This window comes from Wyeomyia smithii, chromosome 3 (genome assembly GCF_029784165.1).
Source record: "Wyeomyia smithii strain HCP4-BCI-WySm-NY-G18 chromosome 3, ASM2978416v1, whole genome shotgun sequence".
Lineage (NCBI taxonomy): Eukaryota > Metazoa > Arthropoda > Insecta > Diptera > Culicidae > Wyeomyia > Wyeomyia smithii.
Window position 1 is genome coordinate 216,704,810 of NC_073696.1, and position 23,287 is coordinate 216,728,096.

Genomic DNA, 23,287 nt, shown 5'->3' on the forward strand with positions numbered 1-23,287 from the left:
ATGACCTATTACGATGCACAGTTGTGTATTTATATAGCGTAGCCTAGATACGGGAAGCAACTGGTTTGGTGATTCGAAACGACACGAGCCACACGCCCAACACATTCCGAGTGGCTTTAAGAAATACTTTAGATATGTTAGATATTCTCTTCGAATTTAAATACCAGGGCATGTTTTTCGGGGAAAAAGGAAACATGCAAACAGGATTTTCGTTAAAAAGAGGGTAGATAGATGTTTAAATGTAATTTTTGATCTACCTACTACCTTTGGTTCTCAACAATTTTTGTTTGTACAAGTTTAAATTAATGTGTCAAGCTTTTGCTTATGTCATTTTTTCTGGTCCTGCTGGATATGCCCCCGCTTCTTACCTATAAAGTCACACAGGTTCATGTGTGATTTCACTTAAGATAAAATCCTGATCGTGTGTTTACTGTGTTTACTGGCACTGGTGCAATGCCAGCGACGAAACATCTTATGATAACAACGCTTTTTTACATTTTAAAATAGCAGCTCAAACTACTTCTTAGCTATTCCTTGGTGCGCCGAATTATAGCCTAAATGGGGCTCGTATTCTCCGGAAAAGATTTAAACTCCCAAAGCCCCACCCAGACGCACGTCTACACAATTAGTAATTAATAACTAATAAGTAATTAATTCTTCAAGTTCACGACCGCTGATAGCAGACGACAAAATTTATTGATATTCACGACTCTTTTCTCTAGAAGTTTGTTGCCGCTTTTTTATTCCTTGTTGCGGATTCACGATTTTCGTAGTTAAGGGTATTATGATGCATGAATAATGCATGAAAAGCAAATATATAAATCACTATGTGGATACAGGCGAAGCGAAACAAATATCCGGCATCCTGTCAACCAAGTGACATCCACTTCTTGTTGTACGATCAAAGTTTGCTGACGGTTTAATTAATCTTACCACAGAGTACGATTTGATTAGGATGATTTAGAACTTTTTGACATGTAAAGAACATTCTTGTGTGCAATAGCAATTATTTAACTCAGACCACCGTTTCTCTTCCCTCTAGATGGAGTGTCATGATATTCGAACGGGACATTGGTATTGTAGCTCCAACGCGAACACCCAAAATGTCGATTTCGCACCACCCGGATCCGGTGCTGTTCCAGTACGAGGATGACGTACTAGGCTATCTGCAGTCAATTGTAAGCAACGACGATACTTCTACGATGATCCAATCCACCAGAGATCTGTGCGTAGCGGTAAATGACTTCATCACTAGGGTGAGAGAAAACAGCTCCGACGAAGAGCAATTAAGCATCAAATGTGATATTTTAAGGTTAGGTTTCTCGCAAAATGGTACTTGATCCATGTTCAAGCTAATACTGGGTTCATTTACAGACAAAAATTAGGCATGTTATTAGATACTCTGAAGGAAGAAGAAGCTGGTCTTCATGGCGACGACGAATTATTTCGAACACTCAAAGAAATTGCTCAAAAAAGTGCCTCAGAAAGACCAATAGATACGTAAGTATTTGCTACGATCCTTGTTTATTTGGATCTTAACCACAATTGTTTCCAAACAGCGAATTCTCAACGCAGAGAAAAACCATAGAAAAAAACGAAAAAGACAAGCTGAATTCCAGAGAACGCACAAGTAAAATCGACCGTTCAGAGAAGGAAGCACTTTTGTGTCGTGCCAACAGTTTGAAGCGAGCAATACACGATGTGTTGAAGTACAGCGAGACCAGCGGTCTTTACGTACTCCCGAAGCGGCTGTCGATACCAATTAACATTCGAGGTGGTGAGTATAGAACTGATGTGCCACGCTCGTTCCTAGTAAGCAAGAAATCATCACTTCCAGAGCCGTCGAGTGGTTCACCGAATTTGACGGCAACCCCACATCCAATGTCGACGATGTCTCCGTCGGTGTCAACTTCGCGCCTTACCTGCATATCACCGCTGCCGGATCTACGGCGAGACTCGATGGACGAGCATTTTCTGAGCAGCGTTAGCCTCCCGGTGCCAAAGCAGTTTGCTGACGGCAGCAGCCGTCGCAGTTCAGCCGTACCGGACAACTATCGGATTTCCAGTATTGAGGAGCTGGAGGAGAACAGTATTCACGCGGATAAGAACGAAGAATTCGTACTAACAGTGGAACAATTGGCGAACATCGAAGAAAACGTAGACAATCAAGCCAAGGACGACAAAGACGACACGTTGAACCAGAAGTCCACAACAACGACCACTTCGGATTCGCAGTCAACCACGGCGCCATATGACTTCTCCTTTGAGTCTGACACTAAAACGGTAAAGTTCGAATTGGACGCCAACAGTGCATTCGAAAGACTCGGCTTCAAACCATTCAAAACGGCGATAGAACTTCAGCAGCAGCAACAGCAACAACAGCAGCTTCAGCAGAAATGTGATTCCGCCTATCTGCAGTTTCAGCCAATTGAGGTTTACGAACGGAACCTGTATCGTAATCAGCTACAGCAAAAGCAGCAAAGGTCAAATGCTAACCTCGGTCGGCCTCAAATGACGAGCAGTGAACCGACCTCGAGAAGCTCCAACACTCTGCAAGTACCGAACATCAATTTACCGACCATGGAGAAACCGCCGGAAAATGCGTACTTTAGCGAGAATATGACTATCATCGATACGGATATGCCGGTAAGGGTCATTGCTTGTTTTTTTTTTCGTTTATTTATCAAATTTCACAGGAATGGTTAGAAAGCTATAATCTTTCTAGAATAACTATTTTGAGCTTTTGGGGTAGCATTTTTTCGCTTTTGTTAGCCAGTGAAATGCTAAACCTGCCAAGAAGTAACCACACCGCTGTGGTACTACTTTCAGCCAGGTTGGGATTCGCACTACATCGGCAGCGATCGCTCTTTTACAGGTTTTACTTTGAGATAAAGTAAAAAACTTGACGAAAAAATAGCTGAAGAGGTTGTAAAAAGCAAATCGGCAGAGCTTCACCGGCGAAAAACCAGAACCCCCAACCGACGAAGATGCCCCTACTGCAAAATACTATAAACCATACGTTGATTGGCAATAGTGGTTGAAAATTTTCTTCCAATAGTGCATTGTTATCTAGCTTCTCGCCTCAGTGTTTATTTCTCGATTGCGACCAGTACAGCTATTGGAAACGGCAAACAAATGTGTCTTTTTTTCTTTCATTCTGTCGTATGCGAGGCTCCTCTTTCTCTAAAAGTTACTCTCCAAAGTCTGAAGTAAAAGAAAGCAAATACAAACTTCAGTTTCATTTCTATTCCTAGGACAGGATCATATGAACAGTAAGATCTGGACGATGGTTAGTTATAATTACGGCTGAGCAGTCTTGAATAAGTAGAACGATCTGATTTTTTTACTGTCCGACGTTTCGTCACTGATCATCTTCAGTGACATCTTCAGGGGAAAATGATTCTTGTTCGTTCCTTGTCTGGATGCTTTTTAGAGCTTATCGTCAACATTAATTGGGGCGATTCGGGGTACAAATCTCTTTGCTGTGGACCTATTGCGATGGCGGATGGTGAAGTTCGTAACGATCTGGTCGCGGCAAAGAAGAGAAAGCCAAAATTTCGTTTATCATTTGCCGGTAGGCCGAACTCATCGTCTGCAGTACAACGAAAATTACCTTGATGCTTGTCACGATCGCGATGCACCAATAGCACTTCTTAGCGCCCCACAGTCATTTGATTGTAAAGCAGTTAAACTTTTCCGGCCACTCACCAAAACATTACTGTATTTTTCTAATAAGACGCTAACAGTTCCTTACAGGAAATACCACTCCGTTGCTTAATAGAAAACTCACGAGTACTGTAGTAAACTCATTTTTACTACTGCAACTAAAAATATGTGGTCCTCTCTCAAGCGTGTTTTCAAAGCTTCCTGTATAACGGTGCTTTCCACACAGACAGTAGATTCAAGTTCTAGCGTGATCTACAATCACCAGGGCGCGGTCTGCCGGTTTCCTCTGTTGCTTCGTACGCTATGGAAGACTATGAGATATTTGAAATCACCGCCAGCTACGTTGCGAGTTGCCGCAACTCTGCTTGCTGTTGTTCGATTCAGTTCCTAGTAAATCATCTTCTTGCAAGAGAGATCGGATATACAACGAAGAAAAAATTTCTGCATGCTAGCTTTTATACGTGACTACTTACAGTCATATGAAATTCCAGTAGGAGTGTCGTTATGCACTCGAGCGAGAAATCCAACAATAACAATAAGTTCAATGATAACCAAATCGCTTCTATACTTTAGTGTCGGTTGTGCTGGGAATGAAAGGCAGTGGTTGGTCCCCTGATATTTGACTTCGTCTTCAGCTCTGATTGGTCGAAATAGAAGTTTGACAAGGATCTACATTTTTCAATAGTTCAATAGTTAAAGTCACATAAACTCAGTCTCCCACATTTTAGTCGACGCGCGGTCAACTTCCCAATCGATTGAAGGAAATTCATTAAGAATTGACTGATTTTTAGGCATTTGAAAGTGGACAATTTTCGCGAGACTTTCGATGTTTTCGAGTTTCAATTTGTATCCCTATGTTGCCGTAATTCGTAATTCTACGTCAAAACCTGCCAAAAGTACGCAAAAGCACGAGTGCAGTGGTCACTCTGCTTTCATCGGTGGAAACCGTTGGTCTCGGTAATCCTCTACCATGCCTGTTGCTGAAGCTTGAAATTCTGTTTATTGACACAGTAAGACCTATAGCCTTCTCGAGCGAGAATATGCCTTGTGTTATGATACTCGGCATCGTACTCCCTAGCCATGTACCGGATTGAGATGCCATAATAATATATTCCTCATGGATAATAATATATTCCTCATGAATTCTGAAAGGCGTCATTAGAAAAGAGGCTGAAGTCCTCAAATTTGGACAACCTGTAGGTATGCGAAGTTATAATGATAAGTTGTACCTTCAAATTGCTCTTAAGTCATTCCAGAGCCAACCAGATCTTTCAAAATATGGGATATTACTACTTCAAATACATCGCAGACTTACTTTAGCTTTTTGATACTGGTTTGTGAGTCGAAGTGGGTAGTCCGTATGGACATAGTAAGATAGTCTAGATTGAGGATCTCTTATTGCTACATAGCAAAAGAAAGTTTCGCTGATCCGATGACCGTCACGAAAATTTTCAAAAGCACAAAAACATTCCTCAGGATTGCACCTGTGTCACAGTAGTACGCCAACGCACTCGCTCCATGGAAGTTTGTCATCAGTTTCTTGAGCGTCCTACATTTACGAGCTGCTGCTCCACTCGGTCCAACCACCGCCTTGCACCGGCTGGATTCGAGACGAACACATTTTTTACGGGAATGTTGTCCGGCATTCTTACAACATGTCCCGCCCATTGTACCCTTCTAGCTTTAGCGACTTTCTGGATACTGGGCTCGCCGCAGACTCGCGTTAGCTCGTGGTTCATTCTTCGTCTCCATACGCCATCCTCCCATACTCTGCCGAAGATGGTCCGAAGCACACGTCGTTCGGGTAGTGCTTGCAAGTCCTTCTTGAGCATTTCCCTCGTCTTGTGCCCGTAGAGGAGTGCCGGTCTCATGAATGTCTTGTACATGGTGCACTTAGTACGGGGGCGAAGTTTGCCAGACCTCAACGTATTGTTAAGTTCGTAGTAGCCACGACTACCAGCCACACTACCACCAATCCAAGATATGCAATTTCATCAACCTCCTTGAACTCATCTCCGTCAATCCCTACGCTTCTGCCTAGCGAGCCCTATAGCGCTCGGTTCCCCATGCTAGCAGATACTTGGTCTGCGACGTATTCACCTTCAATATAACCTTTTCTGCTTCACGTCTCTGCTTGGTGTTCAACAACCACCTGGAACGCCCTTCGTACAAGGTCCACGTCATCAGCGAAGCAGATGAACTGACTGGATTTATTGAAGATCATGCCGAGTTGATGCAGACAGGGAGCAACCTTTCCGGGCTGGCTTGATATGCTCCGCTGCGATCCCATCTTTTCCAGTAGACCTGTTGTTCTTGAGCTGCTTGATAATATTATAAACTCCACTTATCGAAGAGGGGCGGTATGTCTCCCTTACCCGCTGTGCTGACGAAGTCGTTCCTCCTACCGTCTTGGTCCTCTGTCTCTGCGCTATTCAGGTATTCATTGTAGTGCTGCTACCTTCTGTCGATCACCTCACGATCATCTGTCAAATTTCCTCCATCTTTATCCCGACACATTTCAGCTCGTGGCGCAAATCCTGCACGTGATGCGTTTGGTTTCTTGTAGAATCTACGTGTTTCTTGAGAACGGTACAGCTACTCCATTTCCTTACACTCTAGCTATTCCAGGTAGCGCTTTTCGTCCCGGAAAAGAGAAGTCTGCTACCTTCGTTTCTGTTTGTATCGACTCATGTTTTGACAGGTCCTTTGTTGACAGCTGGAAGTCTACGACGCATTTTGACCATCAAAAGATGGTAATCAGAATCGACGTTTGCGCCACGATAGTTCCGGATGTCGATAATATCGGAAAAGTGCCTTCCATCATCGATTTGTGTTTCAGTCTGTTAGGGTGATCTCCAGGTGTACCGATATGGGAGGCTATGATTGAAGTAGGTACTACGTATGGTCATGTTCTTGAAGGCGGCGATGTCAATGTGTCGAAGGCCGTTTTCGTTCGTGAGCCGGTATGCACTGAATTTTCCAATAACTGGTCTGAATTCCTCCTCATGGCTAACCTGAGCGTTAAAATCTCTGATAACGGGTTGGACGTCATGTTTTGGTCAGTTAGCGTATGCACGCTTCAGCTGCGCGTAAAAGGTGTCCTTATCGTCGTTGTTACTTCCTTGGTGAGGGCTGTGCCATTAATGGTGCTAACGTTGAAGAAACGGCCTCCGATCCTCAACTTGCAGATTCTGTCGTTTGACCACCCTCCAATCACACGCTTTTGCATTTTGCCCATCACAATGAAAGCTGTGCCCAGCTCGTGTGTGTTGCCGCAACTCTGTTAGATGGTGTAACCATCTTTGTACGTACGTACCGATACTTCTTTCCGGCATTCCTTCTGCAGCGCTACAAGGTCGAACTTCCACAATAAATCGGAAAGAATGCGGGTACCTACCTACTTCCTAAAAAAAATTAGGAAACTTGCAGTTCCATGATTCGTGTTTCCAATCGTTAGTCCGTTTCTGTTGCCTGGGTCAATGCCGATTGTTCGACTGGCTTGTAAGGCCTGCACCAACCCTCAGTCTCGCAGGAGGACCATCGTGGCATCACTGTTTAGAGTCCCAGGACGTTGATCGGCGGCCTCCAACATGGAAAACAGACGCTGTTTTGAGCCGCTTCATCTTGGTGAACAGACGCTCGGGTTGGCAAAGCATTTCCTCTACCGCCTAGCTGTTGTCGTATGACAACATTGCCCATGATACACCAATCAGTTGTGTCCATGTTTTGACTGACAGTCTATTGTAATCGTATGACTCGTGATGGTGTGAGATAAAAACTTGTGACAACCGGATTCCAGGTTGTCAACTCACCATTTGTGTCCTTTATTATATATTTCCTTCATTCGAAGGAGGAAATAAATAAGTTAGTCGATGTTAGTACTTGTATTTAAGATTTCTTTGCAGAATTTCCAAGGCAAGTGAACTATTAGGCTTACACTTTTGAGTTCTTTCCCGGTTTCTTTTTAAATGTGTATCTCTAACGGATCATTTGTTTTAAGTCGTGTCTCGTTTCGATTCATAATTAGCTGACAAGTAATAACTCGATCTGTTAAAGATAGATGTTATTATATATATGTTAGGTCATTAATTTTTTAATTTCTTCGATACGAAAATCTGAGCCTGAAGCGAACTGCACTGTAAACTACGGCTGTTAATCGCAGTAAGAACGAACGTACTGTAGAAGGGGTTTCAATTTCTCTAAAGTCTCTTCAGTGCTGGAAGATACATTTCTGAGTTGAATATGTATCGAATTGTTGAGCAAATCGGATATTGAACAATAAATAAAAAAAAACAAGGTTCAACGAGAGAAACGTGTCATTCGATCCAGTTTAAATGCACGTGGAATGAAGAATGATAAAAATGTGTGAAGGAATTGCGTCAGCCAATTTTGGCATAGACAGGTTTAGTTTTCTCTCAAGGTAGACCGGAATGGGAGCCGTGATAGGAGAGGCGCATGAATGATAACGGCGTGTGGTGTATTTTATAACACCACTCCTCTTGAGTCCTGGGAGTTCAGACAGCTTTTTGAGTTTTGTGGTTTTTTGTAAGATTTGGACCACTGCGACCATTGTGTTGATCTTTTGTGGTATAAAGCTCCCTTTTCGATCAGCTATCGAACATACGTCTCCTTCGTCTCTATCTGCTTAGAGTGGTGGGCACCGCTAACCGAAAATTTAGCGACGCTAATCGCTAAATCGCTAACCGGAAAATTTAGCTCGATAATCGCTAAACGCTAAACGCTAAACCCACATTAGCGGAACTTTCGCTAATCGCTAATCGCTAACTTTTTAATATGTAAATGGTCATATCGCTATACTTTTTGCTCGTGTTTTGTAAGATTTGGACCACTTTGATCTTTTTTGGTAAAACAAACAAAAACAATTACTTTTTAAAGCTATTTACAATAAGAGGTTCACGAAACGGTATTCATACCAGGCATGTCTAAACCCACCACACCACCCGCGTGTGTGTTTCAAGCGATGCCACGGAGAGTATTTAGAATACCCTTCAGTGCGTATACAAAACGAAAAACCCGCAGTGTTCTAGATAAAACAGCCCTTCGAAATATTCGGCAAACACAAACCCGAGAGTTCTAAACTTCGTGAGCCTTCGGGAGCCCGCATGATTACACGTGTTTTCTCAAACGCTCCATTTTTTCAAAAGTACATATGAAAAAAAATATTGCAGGTGGTTGTATGCGATGGCGAACATCCAACTATCCATTATTATTCCATTGTCAATCTCTTCGTGGCGACTAATGCTTGTGTGTTCCCCGAAACTGCAAACCCTCGGTTGCCTCATGTGCCGAAGTTAAAAATCCTCGATTGGCGTGTTTACGAATGGCTCTCCAGTGTTTTGTCTTGAGCTCACGACGAAGGGTAATACGAAATGCCCTGCGTGGTGTGTTGGTTAGCAGATGGGCCACATGCGCTTTGGAGTGCTGTGGTTTCCCTATGCCTGATTCATACTTGATTTTGTAAAAACAAGAATAACAAAAGTTATTTAGCTTGCATTAAAAATAGATACTCTTAGGAATGTCTTCATAAAAATTCAATTATTATCTGAATCGAAAAAGTAGAACCAAAGTTGTCATAATTTCAAGCGCATTGCAATTTACAAAAGTTCTTGGTGGGCCAAAAATTCAATCTAGACCTTGAGCTTGTTCTTCAAAATGCTCCTGTGGCTTGTACGATAACTGGAACTCCATTCTAGGGTAAAAAGACTGACAAAAGTAACTTTCGCAGTAAAGTATGTTCATCTTTCGAAGCACTTTACGTACGCCATCAGCAATTCACAGTTTTTCTAAATATTTCTATTGTCGCTTCTCTACAAAATTTAGCGAGTTAGCGATTAGCGTTTCGAAGGCCAAAATTTTAGCGACGCTAACAGTTTCGCTAACCAGCTCAAAAATTAGCGAAATTGCTAAACCGCTAACTGAATTTTAGCGTCGCTAATTAGCGATTAGCGAATACGCGGAATGGTGCCCACCACTGGCTTAGAGTGACAACTAGCTCGATCCGAAAGCATAAACTGAATGCATCCTTGATTATCCTCTAGGACGCATGTTGTACCGTCGAATGTTTCGTCCATGTCACAGAGTAATCTTCTTAACCATACCGCCTCGTGGCTGGCCTCTAAATCCGCAACGTAATAATCATATCGTGCGCCTCACATTTACTTTCCTTCTAGGAGCGTTCCTCTTCGGATGAAATCCCTGGCGAAGCCAGCGATGTGCTGTCGGCAATAAGCAACGAAGAATGTAGCGTCACATCGGAAATATTGGACAGACAATCAGAGAATAATTCTCAACTGCACATAGCCGATTTGATTCAGGTAGTACCACAATATGTGCCTTGGTTATTGTGAAAAAAAGTAATTGAATTCCATTACAGGATCTTGAGACAGACCGGTTCAGTCACATCGACTCGCCGGAAACGAGCGACACCACCGAAGCCCTGCACGGGGAAAGCCTGATGGATGACATCAGTTCGGTACTGGGCCAGGACTTGCTGGGTGCCCTGCAGGACAACACAATCACCGAGGACACTACGACCCTCTGCACGCTTGATCACACAAAAAGACGCAGCTTCAAAAACAAACAACATCAACAACAACGAATAGATAACATCGAGTTTGACCAGTTTGGGTTCCAGAATCGAGTGTTTGACATCGACAACAGATGTGACGATCAGAAGGTTCGCGAACCGAAGTACTGCAGTTTGGCGAAGTTTGTCGAGGGTAACGATATTGCTAGGAAGAGTTTCAAAAGACCTGCTGGCAAGGCACATTCGATCAGAAACCTGGCCGCTAGGGCCTACAGTGTGCCGGAAAATGAGTACGTCAATGCGAAAGCTATATCCAATTTGCTTCTACCGCATGGCTCACCTTCGGATATATCCGCTTCGGATACGGAAACGGTTCAGACCTCGAGAATCGGCTATCGTGAACTAAGCTCATCGGCTACCAATGCCGATGAAGAAAGCATGTCCGATGAAGAGGAGAAAGTTGACGCCTCGGATGAAGATCATGAATCTGAAGGTGCAATCGGAGGTCAGGTAGATGACGATGAAAGCAAGAACAAAAATGGAACAGAAGAACATGCAACGGAAATTCCCGGAATTCCGACAATCAACGTAGTTGTCGAGCCTCCGTCACCGGCAATGAGCGACGAGTTGCGATCGCTTCGGGTGCCGGAGATTCGACGCCACTCTAGTCATACTCCAAACATGCTAGCCCCACGTGAAGTTGATATTAATCGACGCCACTCGGGCAATAATCCGAATTTACTAGGTCTAGACTCGGAACATATTCGATTCTTAAACTGTTCGCCGGCTGCCTCGCGGCGCATTAGTAGTGGTAGTTTGTTGTTCAAACCGGAGGCTTTGGGGAGCTCTAAAAGCAATATATTTAGCTCTAACCTGGGACTGTTCAACTTCGAGAGAGATGCTGAAAGCAAGGAAAAAGAGGATAAGAAGAAAGATGAGAAAGAGGAGAAGGTGAAGAAACTACCAATTATTAACCCGCTGGTTACACTGCCGACTTGGCCGAATGTCAACAGTGGATTTATATCGAAATGCTTGCTGGCAAATGCAGATACTTTATGCGCAGCTGTGAGTCCTCTAATGGACCCGGATGAAACACTCATGGAAGGATATCAGGAGAAGGCGGTATTAAACAATTACTTCGGCATTGGAATTGACGCGAAAATTTCGCTTGATTTCCATTTAAAGCGAGAGGAGCATCCGGAAAAGTGTCGATCACGAGCAAAGAATTACATGTGGTATGGAGTGCTGGGCTCGAAGCAGCTGCTACAGAAGACCTATAAAAATCTAGAGCAAAAGGTACAACTGGAGTGCGATGGTCAGCGGATTCCGCTGCCTTCACTGCAGGGAATTGTGATATTGAACATTCCAAGTTTCATGGGCGGTACAAACTTCTGGGGTAGTAAAAAAGAAGATGATTTATTCCTGGCCCAGAGCTTTGACGATCGTATTCTGGAGGTGGTTGCTGTGTTTGGATCCGTACAGATGGCCGCTTCTCGCTTGATCAATATCCAACATCATCGGATTGCACAGTGTCAAAGTGTTCAGATCAATATCTTAGGTAAATAGCAATGAAATTCCAAGGGATTTTTTAAACAGATATTTGTCTATTTCTAGGCGAAGAATGCGTCCCTATTCAGGTGGACGGTGAGGCATGGTTGCAACCTCCAGGAATGATTAGAATAATACATAAGAATCGAGTACAAATGCTATGCCGCAATCGAAACCTAGAGGTATCCCTCAAGACTTGGCAGGAGAAACAACGGCAGCACAGTATATCAATCGCACGGGACAATCCGTCAACAGCTTCCGAACACTTGATTGCTCCCTCGGAAGATATATTCTCCGAGCGGGAGACGTATCTGCTGTTGAACTTCATCGAATGTTGCGCCACGCTAGTCAAGTGGGTTAAATTTCTGATTATATCGCATCCATCGCTGCAGCCGGATTTGTATGCTGTGGCTTCCAAAACGGCGGATGCGTTGGAGTCGATCCATCCTGGCGGCAAGATCATAGACGGACCTGATTTGAGACGGCAATTGACGGAGCTGGTAAGTATCTTGAAAATTCATCATTACGCTGTAAATTTATAAATTTTAAAGCGTAAAAGTGATTCGTTGGTAGATTGAATCTCTATTTCTTATCTAGTGAATATTCAGTTTGTTCAAAATGTCTACACAATAACCTTTCTCACAGTAGTCGGAATTCCTGTATTCGAACCAATTACAGATTTCAAACTTATTTTATTGAACCGTGGTATGGCCCAATAATCTTGGCTTGATTTCACAGTTGTTATAATGATAGTTTTGTCCATAACCTTGATATCCTCCAGCAGCTCTGCTCTTTTAACGTTGTGTCTTGTTGCTCCTGGACCAGAAATAAACGAACTAGTTTCTTCTTCTTGCTTATCTTCTTGGTTCTCTTATTCTTTCCGCCGTTTCCTGTTCGGCGAGCAGCAGTTTTTGCTGTGTTTATATTCCTGTCATTCATAGTACTGGATTGCTCTAAGAGATGCCAGAACTATTTTGTGTAATTCCGTAGATTCTACGAATTCCTACGGATTCATCAGCATCCTTAGAAGTGGTCAGTCTGGTTATCAGATCGTCCAACAACATCTGCGCCGGTTACATTCGCATCAATCAGCAGACGTCTAGTATCGCTGATCGACTTACGACATATCACCGAGAGAGTTCCACTTTCCAAGCTCATATGGCAGGACTAACTATGTTTGTAACATGTGTCGCTACATCGATCATTGAGTTTCTACAGCAGTCGATTGCTAACTAACACCCCAGCTTGTTTGGAACCTTGAAAAATCCGTTCCTTATTTCTTGCGAAGGTAGTTTTCACGTCCTGATTGCGACCGCATGATCATCGCTAAATAACATACTTACCTTACCAGTCAGCTCCAGGCCGAAGTGTCCTTTGCTGTTCGAAGAAGTCGTTTCCATTCAATTCGGTCCATGGCTGCAGCTCGCCAGCCATGTCGTCTGAGGAGGCCCTGCAGGTCGTCTTCCACTTGATCGAGCCACCTTGCTCGCTGCGCGCCCCGTTGTCTCATTCCAGCCGGGTTATTATCAAGAACCATTTTCACCGGGTTGTCGTCTGACATCCTAACGACATGCCCAGCCCACCGTAGTCTCCCGATTTTCGCCGTTTGAACGATGAGTGGTTCTCCCAGCAGCTGATGCAAGTCGTGGTTCATCTGCCTCCGCCATGATCCATCTTCCATCTGCACTCCACCACAGATGGTACACAACACCTTATGTTCGAAAACCCTAAGGGTGCGTTGGTCCTCCACGAGCGTTGTCCAGGCTTCGTGGCCGTAGAGGACTACCGGTCTGGTCAGTGTTTTGTAGATGGTTAACTTCGTGCGGCGGCGAAATTCATTCGAGCGGAGCGTCCTTCGGAGTCCAAAGTAGGCACGAGTTCCTGCCATAAGGTGTCGACGAATTTCTCTGCTGGTGTCGTTGTCAGCGGTCACCAGTAAGCCCAGACACACTAACTCGTCTACCACTCCGATTTCATCACCGCTAATATGTATTCGTGGCTGGAGGTTTACACTATCTTCTCTGGAACCTCTTCCTCTCATGTACTTGGTCTTCGATGCGTTTATGGCCAGTCCAGTTCGTCCGGTTTCAGCCTTCAGTCTGATGTACGTCTCCGTCATCTTCTTAAGGGTTCGTGCTATAATATCAATGTCATCGGTGAAGCCCCAAAGCTGAACAGACCTTCTTAAAATCGTGCCACTCGTGTCGATCCCAGCCCTACGTATCACACCTTTCAAGGCGATGTTGAATTGCAAGCACGATAATCCATCACCTTACCGTAACCCTCTTCGAGATTGGGTTCGCCACAGAAGGCAGAATCACGAAAGGCAGAATCATGAAAGGCAGAACTCTATGACCGTACACACAAGGCAGAATATTTCAAAACGCAGAATTGCGAAGGGCACGAAAGGCAGAATCACTGGTAGCGAAACCTAACTCACGATAGCCAAGTGCGTGATGGCAAATTGGTGCGAATCCTGGTCACGGTATCAAAGCTGCTACTTTAAATTTATTATTTAATATTATTTGGTAACCAGACATAATAACTTGTCACAAGCAATGACCAAATCAAGTCTAATTATTAGATCCGAAACGCGCAAACTGGTTTGGCTCAAGTTGTAAAGACTCTCACGGCATCGCGGATAGTAATTTTTTGATGTTAGGTATAACTTACAGTAGTCTCAACGGTTTGTTGGTTATAATTAACATAAAACAACTCATGCGGCGAAGACGCATAATCGAGGGCAAGGAACTGAGGCGGCACAAAGCTGCCGTGGCTTCCGCGGTCCGAGACGGCCGCCGACCCGCCGTCGGAAGCGGCGGCCTCTCGCATACAAACAACTGATCTACTAGTTTTCTAGGATTATTCAAACAGGTTTTCTTTCCCTCAGTTAAGTCCGAACGAGCGGTAGCGAGTAAGGACAGCATACACTTGGACAATAGAGTCGGCCAAAGGCCGCGAGTGTGTGTTGTTAGAAAGAAAATAGACCATTTTTTGATTCTGCCATTCGTGCTCTTTGTGATTCTGCCATTCGTTTTTCTGCCTAATGAAATATTCTGCCTTTCGTAATTCTGCTTTTCGTGATTCTGCCTTTTGATTTTCTGCCTTTCGTAGGAGACCCTCGAGATTCGAAGTGTCGAGAGTGTCCCCAAAACTCGAACTACGCACATCACTCGATCCATCGTCGACTTGATCAACCGTGTCAGTTTATCTGGAAAACCGTAATCGTGCATAATCTGCCATAGCTGATCTCGAACGATTGTATCGTATGCCGATTTAAAATCGATAAACAAATGATGTGTGGGCACGTTACACTCACGGCACTTCTGCAGGACCTGCCGTACCGCGAATATTTGGTCCGTGGTGGCGCGTGCACCCATAAATCCCTCTTGGTATTGCCCCACGAATTCCCTCGCAAACGGTGATAGTCGACGGCACAGAATTTGAGAGAGTACCTTGTAGGCGGCGTTCAGCAACGTGATTGCATGGTTGTTGCAGCAATCCAACTTGTCGCCTTTTGTAGTAGAATACTTCTCTCAGTAAGGTCGGCTGCATAGGGATGTGAAATGAAAATCTAAATCCGACAAAAGTGAAAAATATGTCCAATTTCAAATGCTAATAAATCGGTTAGTATTCGATGGATTTCCTTCGTTCTTGCAGCAATAGATTGGAAAGTCTTCTAAGATTCTTCCCAAATGAAGATAATTTTAATTTTATTATTCAAACTATTGTAATATTGAAAATAGTCAAGCCTTATAAAAACAAAAAAATCGACCTCTGATTGGCCGTTATATGATTGCTTCCCAAGCACGGTCGACAGAATCATATACCTTGCAATTTAAATTATGCTATTTGGCCTATATAAGAGCCTGTTTCAGCCGAAGCCGCTCATAATAGTTCTAGACAGCGACAACAGTAGTGCTCCCTTAGCAGCAGCAGTAGCAGTGCAGTGGATACCAGCGATAGCGGATAGCGGCATGGCAACTTATAGCGCACTAGTTGCAGCGGATCTCTGCGTCGATAGCAGCTGGGCCAGCTGATGCAGGGACAGCGGATACCAATGGCAGCGTATAGCGGCCTAAACTGTGGCATGGCTACGGATAGCGTAGCAGTTGCAGCGGGTAGCAGCATCGATAGCTGCTGATGCAGTGAGGCACTTTAGTGAAATGCAGTCTCTTTGCGATAGCGGGCAATAGTAAATGCATTCAATGAAATATTGCCTCATCTTGACAACACACCAACGTTCTGGAAAGCTGGCGTTCAAAATACATGAGCCGTCTAGTTTTGAGTGTTAAACCAGCTTTTCTCTGTTTATTTTATCACAAGGAATACTTTATTCGCATTGTCAGTGAAAACGCCAAGGTGTCATCGGTATCTTATCCGATATTGAATTGAACAACAAATTGTCCTTGTCAGGATGAAATATGAACCTGATGATTGAAGAGTTGATATTGTCTCTTGAGTTAAGTTTCATTTTTAAATTTGTAAAAGTTATAAATTTTAAAGTTATAAATTTATTTTCGTATCACAGAACGTACTGAATTATCTTTTCTATCAGTCATGAGGACGACATCCGAAAAATTTTCATTGGCTGCATAAAAATTAATTTTTCGCATAACCAAAATTTAAAAATTGTCAAGCCCGAATCATGACAAGCAATTTACTATATTATTAAAAATGGCCAATCCTTGTTGAAGCGCAACATTCGTTTGATCTGATTAGTCAAAGTTTATTTACTAGAAAAAATGACTGACACGCAAGCAGCCGGGTTATCTTTCTTGTAAAAGTATTCTACTTCAACCTTGCGGTCGTGGCTTTGCACACAAACCTCCTGTGATTTTTTGTGGATGGGGCACATCGTACCCTCCATCCACTACTCCGGAACTTCCTCCTCCTCTAAAGTAATATAGCGTGTGCGAAATGTAATGCTGCCAGTCAGCATTATCACGGTTAACTGATTGGAGCTGAAAGTAATCATCACTCTCAGCGCGTTCGTGTTGAAGCTGATATTCGCAGGTGTCAGTTTCAACTGAGAATCTATCACTGACAAAAAAAATTTGCAACACTTCTTTCCACCGTATCACATCTCAAACTGTGTTCTCTTTTCTGGAAGGTTAGATGTCGGACCTCGATTCAGCGAATATGCAGCTGTAACCACCACCTCGCCCCACAAACTCTTGGGGAGGCCAGCATCCTCCAACATTACTGGGACTTATCCAGGAGTGTCTGGTTGATTCTCTCTTCGACTCTGTTTTGATACGGACTGTATGGCACAGTTGCTTTCATTTGTATTCCTTCAGTGTGGCACCAACTCCAATGACCGATTCGTTTGCTCACCAGTCCCGTGTTTCCATATGCCTCTTCCAGACTCATGGCATTCCACAATATTGGCACATGGCATGGCTTCCACTTCCATTCGATTCCCAGTGCATACAATTGACTCTTCCTCTTTCCAATGCGTACCACACGATGGTCCATCTTGATGAACATCTTCCTCTCGTTAATTTTCAGCGTCATTCCATTGTCCTCTAGTCGACGGACGGAAAATAAATTGATGCAGATTGCAGATGCTGCAGATCAGATACATACATCACCCCCCTTGACGACGGATGGATGCTTGTTCCCATTGATGAACATGTTCACCTGGACCGTTCCGGCCAACTTGGCCACGAGCACCTGGTTTGATTTTGCTACCGCGATTCGGTGCGTCCTCGTCAAAGCAAAAAATTCTTCTAAAATCATTTTTTACTTCATCATGTAGTCTGTGGCGACCGAGTCCAAGAACCACTCAATTCGTTGAACAACTATCACCATAGGCGCTGAAGAAGCACTGTCACCGTCACCTGTAGCAGCAGCGAAAGCCATCTTTTAATCCCTGATGAGTCCCTGGCCAAATGGAAGGTGTAAGCATTGAAGCGGTTCGAAACGCGTTTCGGAAGTATGATACAGTTTTTAGGACAAGCCGGAATCTAGGCGGAAACCAGGCGGAAACCAGGCCCGATAGACTCGTAACAACAGACACAATGAATACCGCTGTTTACGTTAGAAAGAGTTGCAATCGGTTACTACGTTTCATCATCACTTAGACATTCAGAGAGGGGCGAGTATGCTTAGTGCTTAGAGTTATGCTTAGCGGACTTCCTAAAGACAAAGTGTGCCTTCACTGACATTTCGATGGATGATCCGTCGATTGGTGCCTTGCAGCGTGAGAACGATCTGGGAAGCAACCGTGATGACTGCTCTCCAGGTGCTCTCGTCGTCGCACATCCTCCGCACTATGTTTTCCGGAGTGGTATCCGGCACGCCCACTGTCAATATTTCAGTCCTTACCTGTGCGATACGAGGATATACAAAGACCACATGCTCAGCGGTTTCCTCCGCGCCCGCACATTGTTGGTGACTTCGCGTGCCTTAACTTATGCAGGTACTGTCTAAAGCAGCCATGGTCTGACAGTATCTGTGTCAGGTAGGAGTTAATTCCCCATGGCGCCTCTCAATCTATCCGGCTATAACCGGAATGAGTCAGTGTGTTCATCTACTTTTGAAAGAATTCGACCATTCCCGCTGCCACCCGGCCATCGAAGTTGATCTTCCGTTGATCCGAATGTTTCATTGATCGAATCACTCTACACTTCTTCTTTGGTGATGATGCTGATAGGCATCATGCCAGCCAGAACGCAGATTACCTCGTACGACACGGTTCGATACGTGCACGCGACTCTCAAGCATATGAGCCTGTAGGTGCTTTCCAGTTTTCTGCGGTAACCACACGAGTCCGCCATACCTGAGTATGGACATTGCCACGCTAACCAGCAGCTTCCGCCTGCTGCTAAATACCGCCGAGCTATTCGACATCATGCGCGATAATGCCGCTATAGACGTGGAAGCTTTCTTGCAGGCGTACTCGACGTGGCTCCCAAACGTGAGCTTGTCATCGACCAACACCCCCAATAGCTTCAAGGATCGCTTTGAGGCGATAGAGCATCCACCGGCACTAACCGACGCCTTCTGTTACGATTAACGGTTATTCACTACGATGACCTCTCATCCACTTTTCCACTACGCGTATGGATAGCGTGGCCTTTAACTCCACCTGTCTAATTAACTCGCCATAGACCTCAAGAGTTATATCGTCGGCGAAACCTACAATCACCACCCCTGGAGGGAGTGTTAGTTTTAACACGCCGTCATACATGGCATTGCACAGTACCGGACCCAGGATGTTAAACGAGTTCTTCACGTCGAGCGTGACGATCGCGCAGTAACGAATGTCCCTCCTTTTGCGTGGAATTGCAACCTCAGCCGTTCAAGCCAAGTTCGGGATTCCATCTGGTCCCGGTGCCTTGCCTATATTTAGGGAGTTTGCGATCTCGATCAATTGGCCGGCGTGCGACCAGACCGAACCAAGCGTCATTGTTTTTTAAATTGAGTTTTTAACACCAGTGGATGTTAAATTAGATAATCTATCTTTCATGGAAAAACGAAATCATTTGAACAGTTTGTAATGGTATTATAACAAAATTTCTTTGCAGCAGTTTGCAGGAAACATACGGGGTGGTTAAACTTATAATGACAGTATCTGTGTCAGGTAGGAGTTAATTCCCCATGGCGCCTCTCAATCTATCCGGCTATAACCGGAATGAGTCAGTGTGTTCATCTACTTTTGAAAGAATTCGACCATTCCCGCTGCCACCCGGCCATCGAAGTTGATCTTCCGTTGATCCGAATGTTTCATTGATCGAATCACTCTACACTTCTTCTTTGGTGATGATGCTGATAGGCATCATGCCAGCCAGAACGCAGATTACCTCGTACGACACGGTTCGATACGTGCACGCGACTCTCAAGCATATGAGCCTGTAGGTGCTTTCCAGTTTTCTGCGGTAACCACACGAGTCCGCCATACCTGAGTATGGACATTGCCACGCTAACCAGCAGCTTCCGCCTGCTGCTAAATACCGCCGAGCTATTCGACATCATGCGCGATAATGCCGCTATAGACGTGGAAGCTTTCTTGCAGGCGTACTCGACGTGGCTCCCAAACGTGAGCTTGTCATCGACCAACACCCCCAATAGCTTCAAGGATCGCTTTGAGGCGATAGAGCATCCACCGGCACTAACCGACGCCTTCTGTTACGATTAACGGTTATTCACTACGATGACCTCTCATCCACTTTTCCACTACGCGTATGGATAGCGTGGCCTTTAACTCCACCTGTCTAATTAACTCGCCATAGACCTCAAGAGTTATATCGTCGGCGAAACCTACAATCACCACCCCTGGAGGGAGTGTTAGTTTTAACACGCCGTCATACATGGCATTGCACAGTACCGGACCCAGGATGTTAAACGAGTTCTTCACGTCGAGCGTGACGATCGCGCAGTAACGAATGTCCCTCCTTTTGCGTGGAATTGCAACCTCAGCCGTTCAAGCCAAGTTCGGGATTCCATCTGGTCCCGGTGCCTTGCCTATATTTAGGGAGTTTGCGATCTCGATCAATTGGCCGGCGTGCGACCAGACCGAACCAAGCGTCATTGTTTTTTAAATTGAGTTTTTAACACCAGTGGATGTTAAATTAGATAATCTATCTTTCATGGAAAAACGAAATCATTTGAACAGTTTGTAATGGTATTATAACAAAATTTCTTTGCAGCAGTTTGCAGGAAACATACGGGGTGGTTAAACTTAGATCGCCGATTACTCGAAATAAAGTTTTTGGCGCTTGGTTCGGTCTGGTCGCACGCCGACCAATTCATCTTCTGTCACCCTTACCGCATCGTCTGCCTCTGCACGGCTGCCGTTGGTGGTGACTCGTCAGCCGGAGGCCAAGGATTTGGTTCGTGGCTTGGGAAGAAGCCCTGAATGATCGTTTCTAGCACCACTGGTAATTGTGCAGCCGGGGCTAGCGCACCTCTAGTCTTGGTCATAACGATCCTGTAGGCGTCACTCCACGGGTTTGAATTGGCACTGGCACATAGTCGTTCGAAACAGGCTCGCTCACTGGCTCTGATTGCGCTCTTAAGCGTTGCCTTAGCGGATCTGAATGCGGCACTGCGTTCCGCTCGTTGCTCGTCGGAACGCGCGCGTTGCATCCTTCGTCTTGCACGGAGGCATGCACTGCGTACGCCTGCTATCGTATCACTCCACCAGTATGTCGGTGGTCTACCCTCTCTAGGCGGACGAGACCTAGGCATCGTGGCGTCGCATGCCCATGACAACATCGAATTTAGATAGTCCACACCCGGGAGTGGTTTACCCCTTCGTGCTTCTATCTAATTGCCTGCACAAAAACATCTGCATCGAAATGTAATGTTTTCCAGCCGTAGAAGAATGGAATATTGGCCCTACTCGCTGCCTGCTTCCGCACGCCTACCTCATAGCGGACCGATTGGTGGTCGCTATTCGTGTAGCTGTCGTCTACCCTCCAGTTCGTGATCAGTCCCGGGCTGCAGAACGTCGCATCGATAATCGATTCCGCATCATTTCTACTGTAGGTGCATTTTGTACCAACGTTAGCCAAGTCTAAGTGGAGCTTTGCCAAAGCTTCCAACAAGACCTGGCCCCTCTGGTTCGTACAGCGACTTCCCCACTCGACAGCCCAAGCATTGAAGTCGCCCGCAACCACCAACGGCCATAGGCCCGTCAGTTCCACGGTTGCTTGATCGACCATCTGTGCGAACGTTTCGGTAGACCAACTTGGCGGAGCATAGCAACTGCAGTAGAATACTCCATCCACTTTGGCTATCACGTACCCCTCTCTGGAGGTCGACACAATCTCCTGTACCGGGAACCTGCCTGTCGTGCAAATGGCCGTCTTCCCGGACTTGTCCGATACCCAGTTACCGTTTCTAATTGGGATGTGGTAAGGGTCCGAGACGGTGATCTCGTCCAGGTTTTTAAGCTGGAGAGTCACTTCAGGAGTGAGGGCTCGGATTTGAACCTCCTCGCCTAGCACTTCCTGGGCCGCCTTTTTATAGGCACAGCCCCTGCCCTTTGCCTCTTTGCGGAGTTCGAGGATCATCTCGCCGGTGCGCGACCGATGAATTGACCTGACATCCGCGCCGAGATCTTTGAGCTTGGACTTGCCTCTCATGGCCTTCAAGACTTCAGCGTATTTAGACGCATCCGTCTTGAAAATGAGCGCGTCGCCCTTGCTCTTCCCGTTCGACCCTTGCGGATTCTTATTGCGGTCGCCGCGCTTCGCGCGTCGTTCCCGCTTTAACCGCTTCTTGTTCACCACGGTGGTCCATCCACCTGTACCCGTGGCTTCGCCGTTTGTCGGTTCCTTGCTCGGCTGGACTGACGGGCCAGCATCCTGGCTGTCTCCGAACAACCGCCTTCGTTGCTTCCTGGGGCCGATTCCCCCGGAGACCCTCTGGCTCAGTTGAACAGACTTCGGCAAACGTTGCTGCAGCTGTTTGTGTGTATTAAGACACAGTTGCAGCATTCCCTTTTTTAGGCTGGTTAAGCCTTGCCTCCAAGCCCGCTTAAGGGCTTCCAAAAGCTCGGATTTCGCGCTGCAAATATTCATGCGTAGCAACAGAAGACATTGCTTCAAATCTTTCGAAATGTTGCTACGTTCGTCCGTGAACTTGAGTATTTCATCAAGTTGTACGGACACAGCCTCTACGCTCGGGAACTTGTTCATGTGGCTTTCTACTGCAGAGAGTAGCATAGCCCCAGATATCTGTTCCCGTTCCTTGGCGATCTTAAGTGTTTCCACCTCGCTGCCAGTCTTCGTCGTTCCGGTTGATGCTGGCTTAGGCGTGCCCGCCTTTTTCCCAACTTGAAACTCCCCTGTCGGTGTCGCAAAAGGTGTACCAACCTGTGCGCCGCCTTTACCGGCATCCGCAAGTCTCGGTGGAGACCGTGCGATGCCCCGCCTGGCAAACGGGTTTACTAACCCGTCCGCCCCTTCCGCTACCTTCGCTTTCTCATCGATTTTGAAAAAAATCATCTTGGTTAATAGGGTCCCCCTTCCAGCCGCTATCCTTGGTCATGGTGGAGTGGTCGCCTATAGGGTCCCATGGCGGCCTATGCCGGAGCAGTGAGGTCATGGCTAGTGAAGGTCGTCATAGCCCCTCGTGAGCAACTATGACGCCTCCCGACCGGCGCACAGTGTGTCCAAATCGAGAAACGGACGGCAAAACTATTTTTCCAAGTCCTATCTTATCCATATGTTCTAGAAAGTTGCTTCGTTTACTGCTGTCCTCCATATGCTTTAATGGAATAAGTTACAAATTTCGCCGTATAGAGGGCGCCATACCTAACTTTCAAACGTGACTTGCTAGACGAATAGTTTCTTCTGCAAAGTTGTGTAGAATTTTATTACAAAACTGTTTGCTGTATACCTCAAAACTCTAGAAATTGAGAATTCAGAGCTACAAGACATTTTCTATAAAAGCTTTTTAAAAGCAGTTTTTCAACCATATGTTCAACTCTAAGGCCTAAAACATGACTGTATAAAATTGAGAGTGACGTGGTAAATCAAGATGAACAATTTCTAGTGATATATTGGTTATTTT

General features: G+C 45.3%; 1 protein-coding gene across 2 annotated transcripts in view; it reads left to right on the forward strand.

Annotated features, from left to right (window-relative positions):
• The window catches only part of LOC129732569 (diacylglycerol kinase eta), a 260,168-nt gene that overhangs the window by 228,699 nt on the left and 8,182 nt on the right, over nt 1–23,287 (forward strand). For both annotated transcript variants that reach the window (XM_055693541.1, XM_055693542.1), the window contains exons 8-14: nt 1,043–1,312; nt 1,375–1,500; nt 1,560–1,777; nt 1,838–2,646; nt 9,858–10,001; nt 10,061–11,771; nt 11,828–12,261. In XM_055693541.1, the coding sequence (XP_055549516.1) occupies nt 1,043–1,312; nt 1,375–1,500; nt 1,560–1,777; nt 1,838–2,646; nt 9,858–10,001; nt 10,061–11,771; nt 11,828–12,261 (3,712 nt within the window). The remainder of the gene's footprint in view (nt 1–1,042; nt 1,313–1,374; nt 1,501–1,559; nt 1,778–1,837; nt 2,647–9,857; nt 10,002–10,060; nt 11,772–11,827; nt 12,262–23,287) is intronic.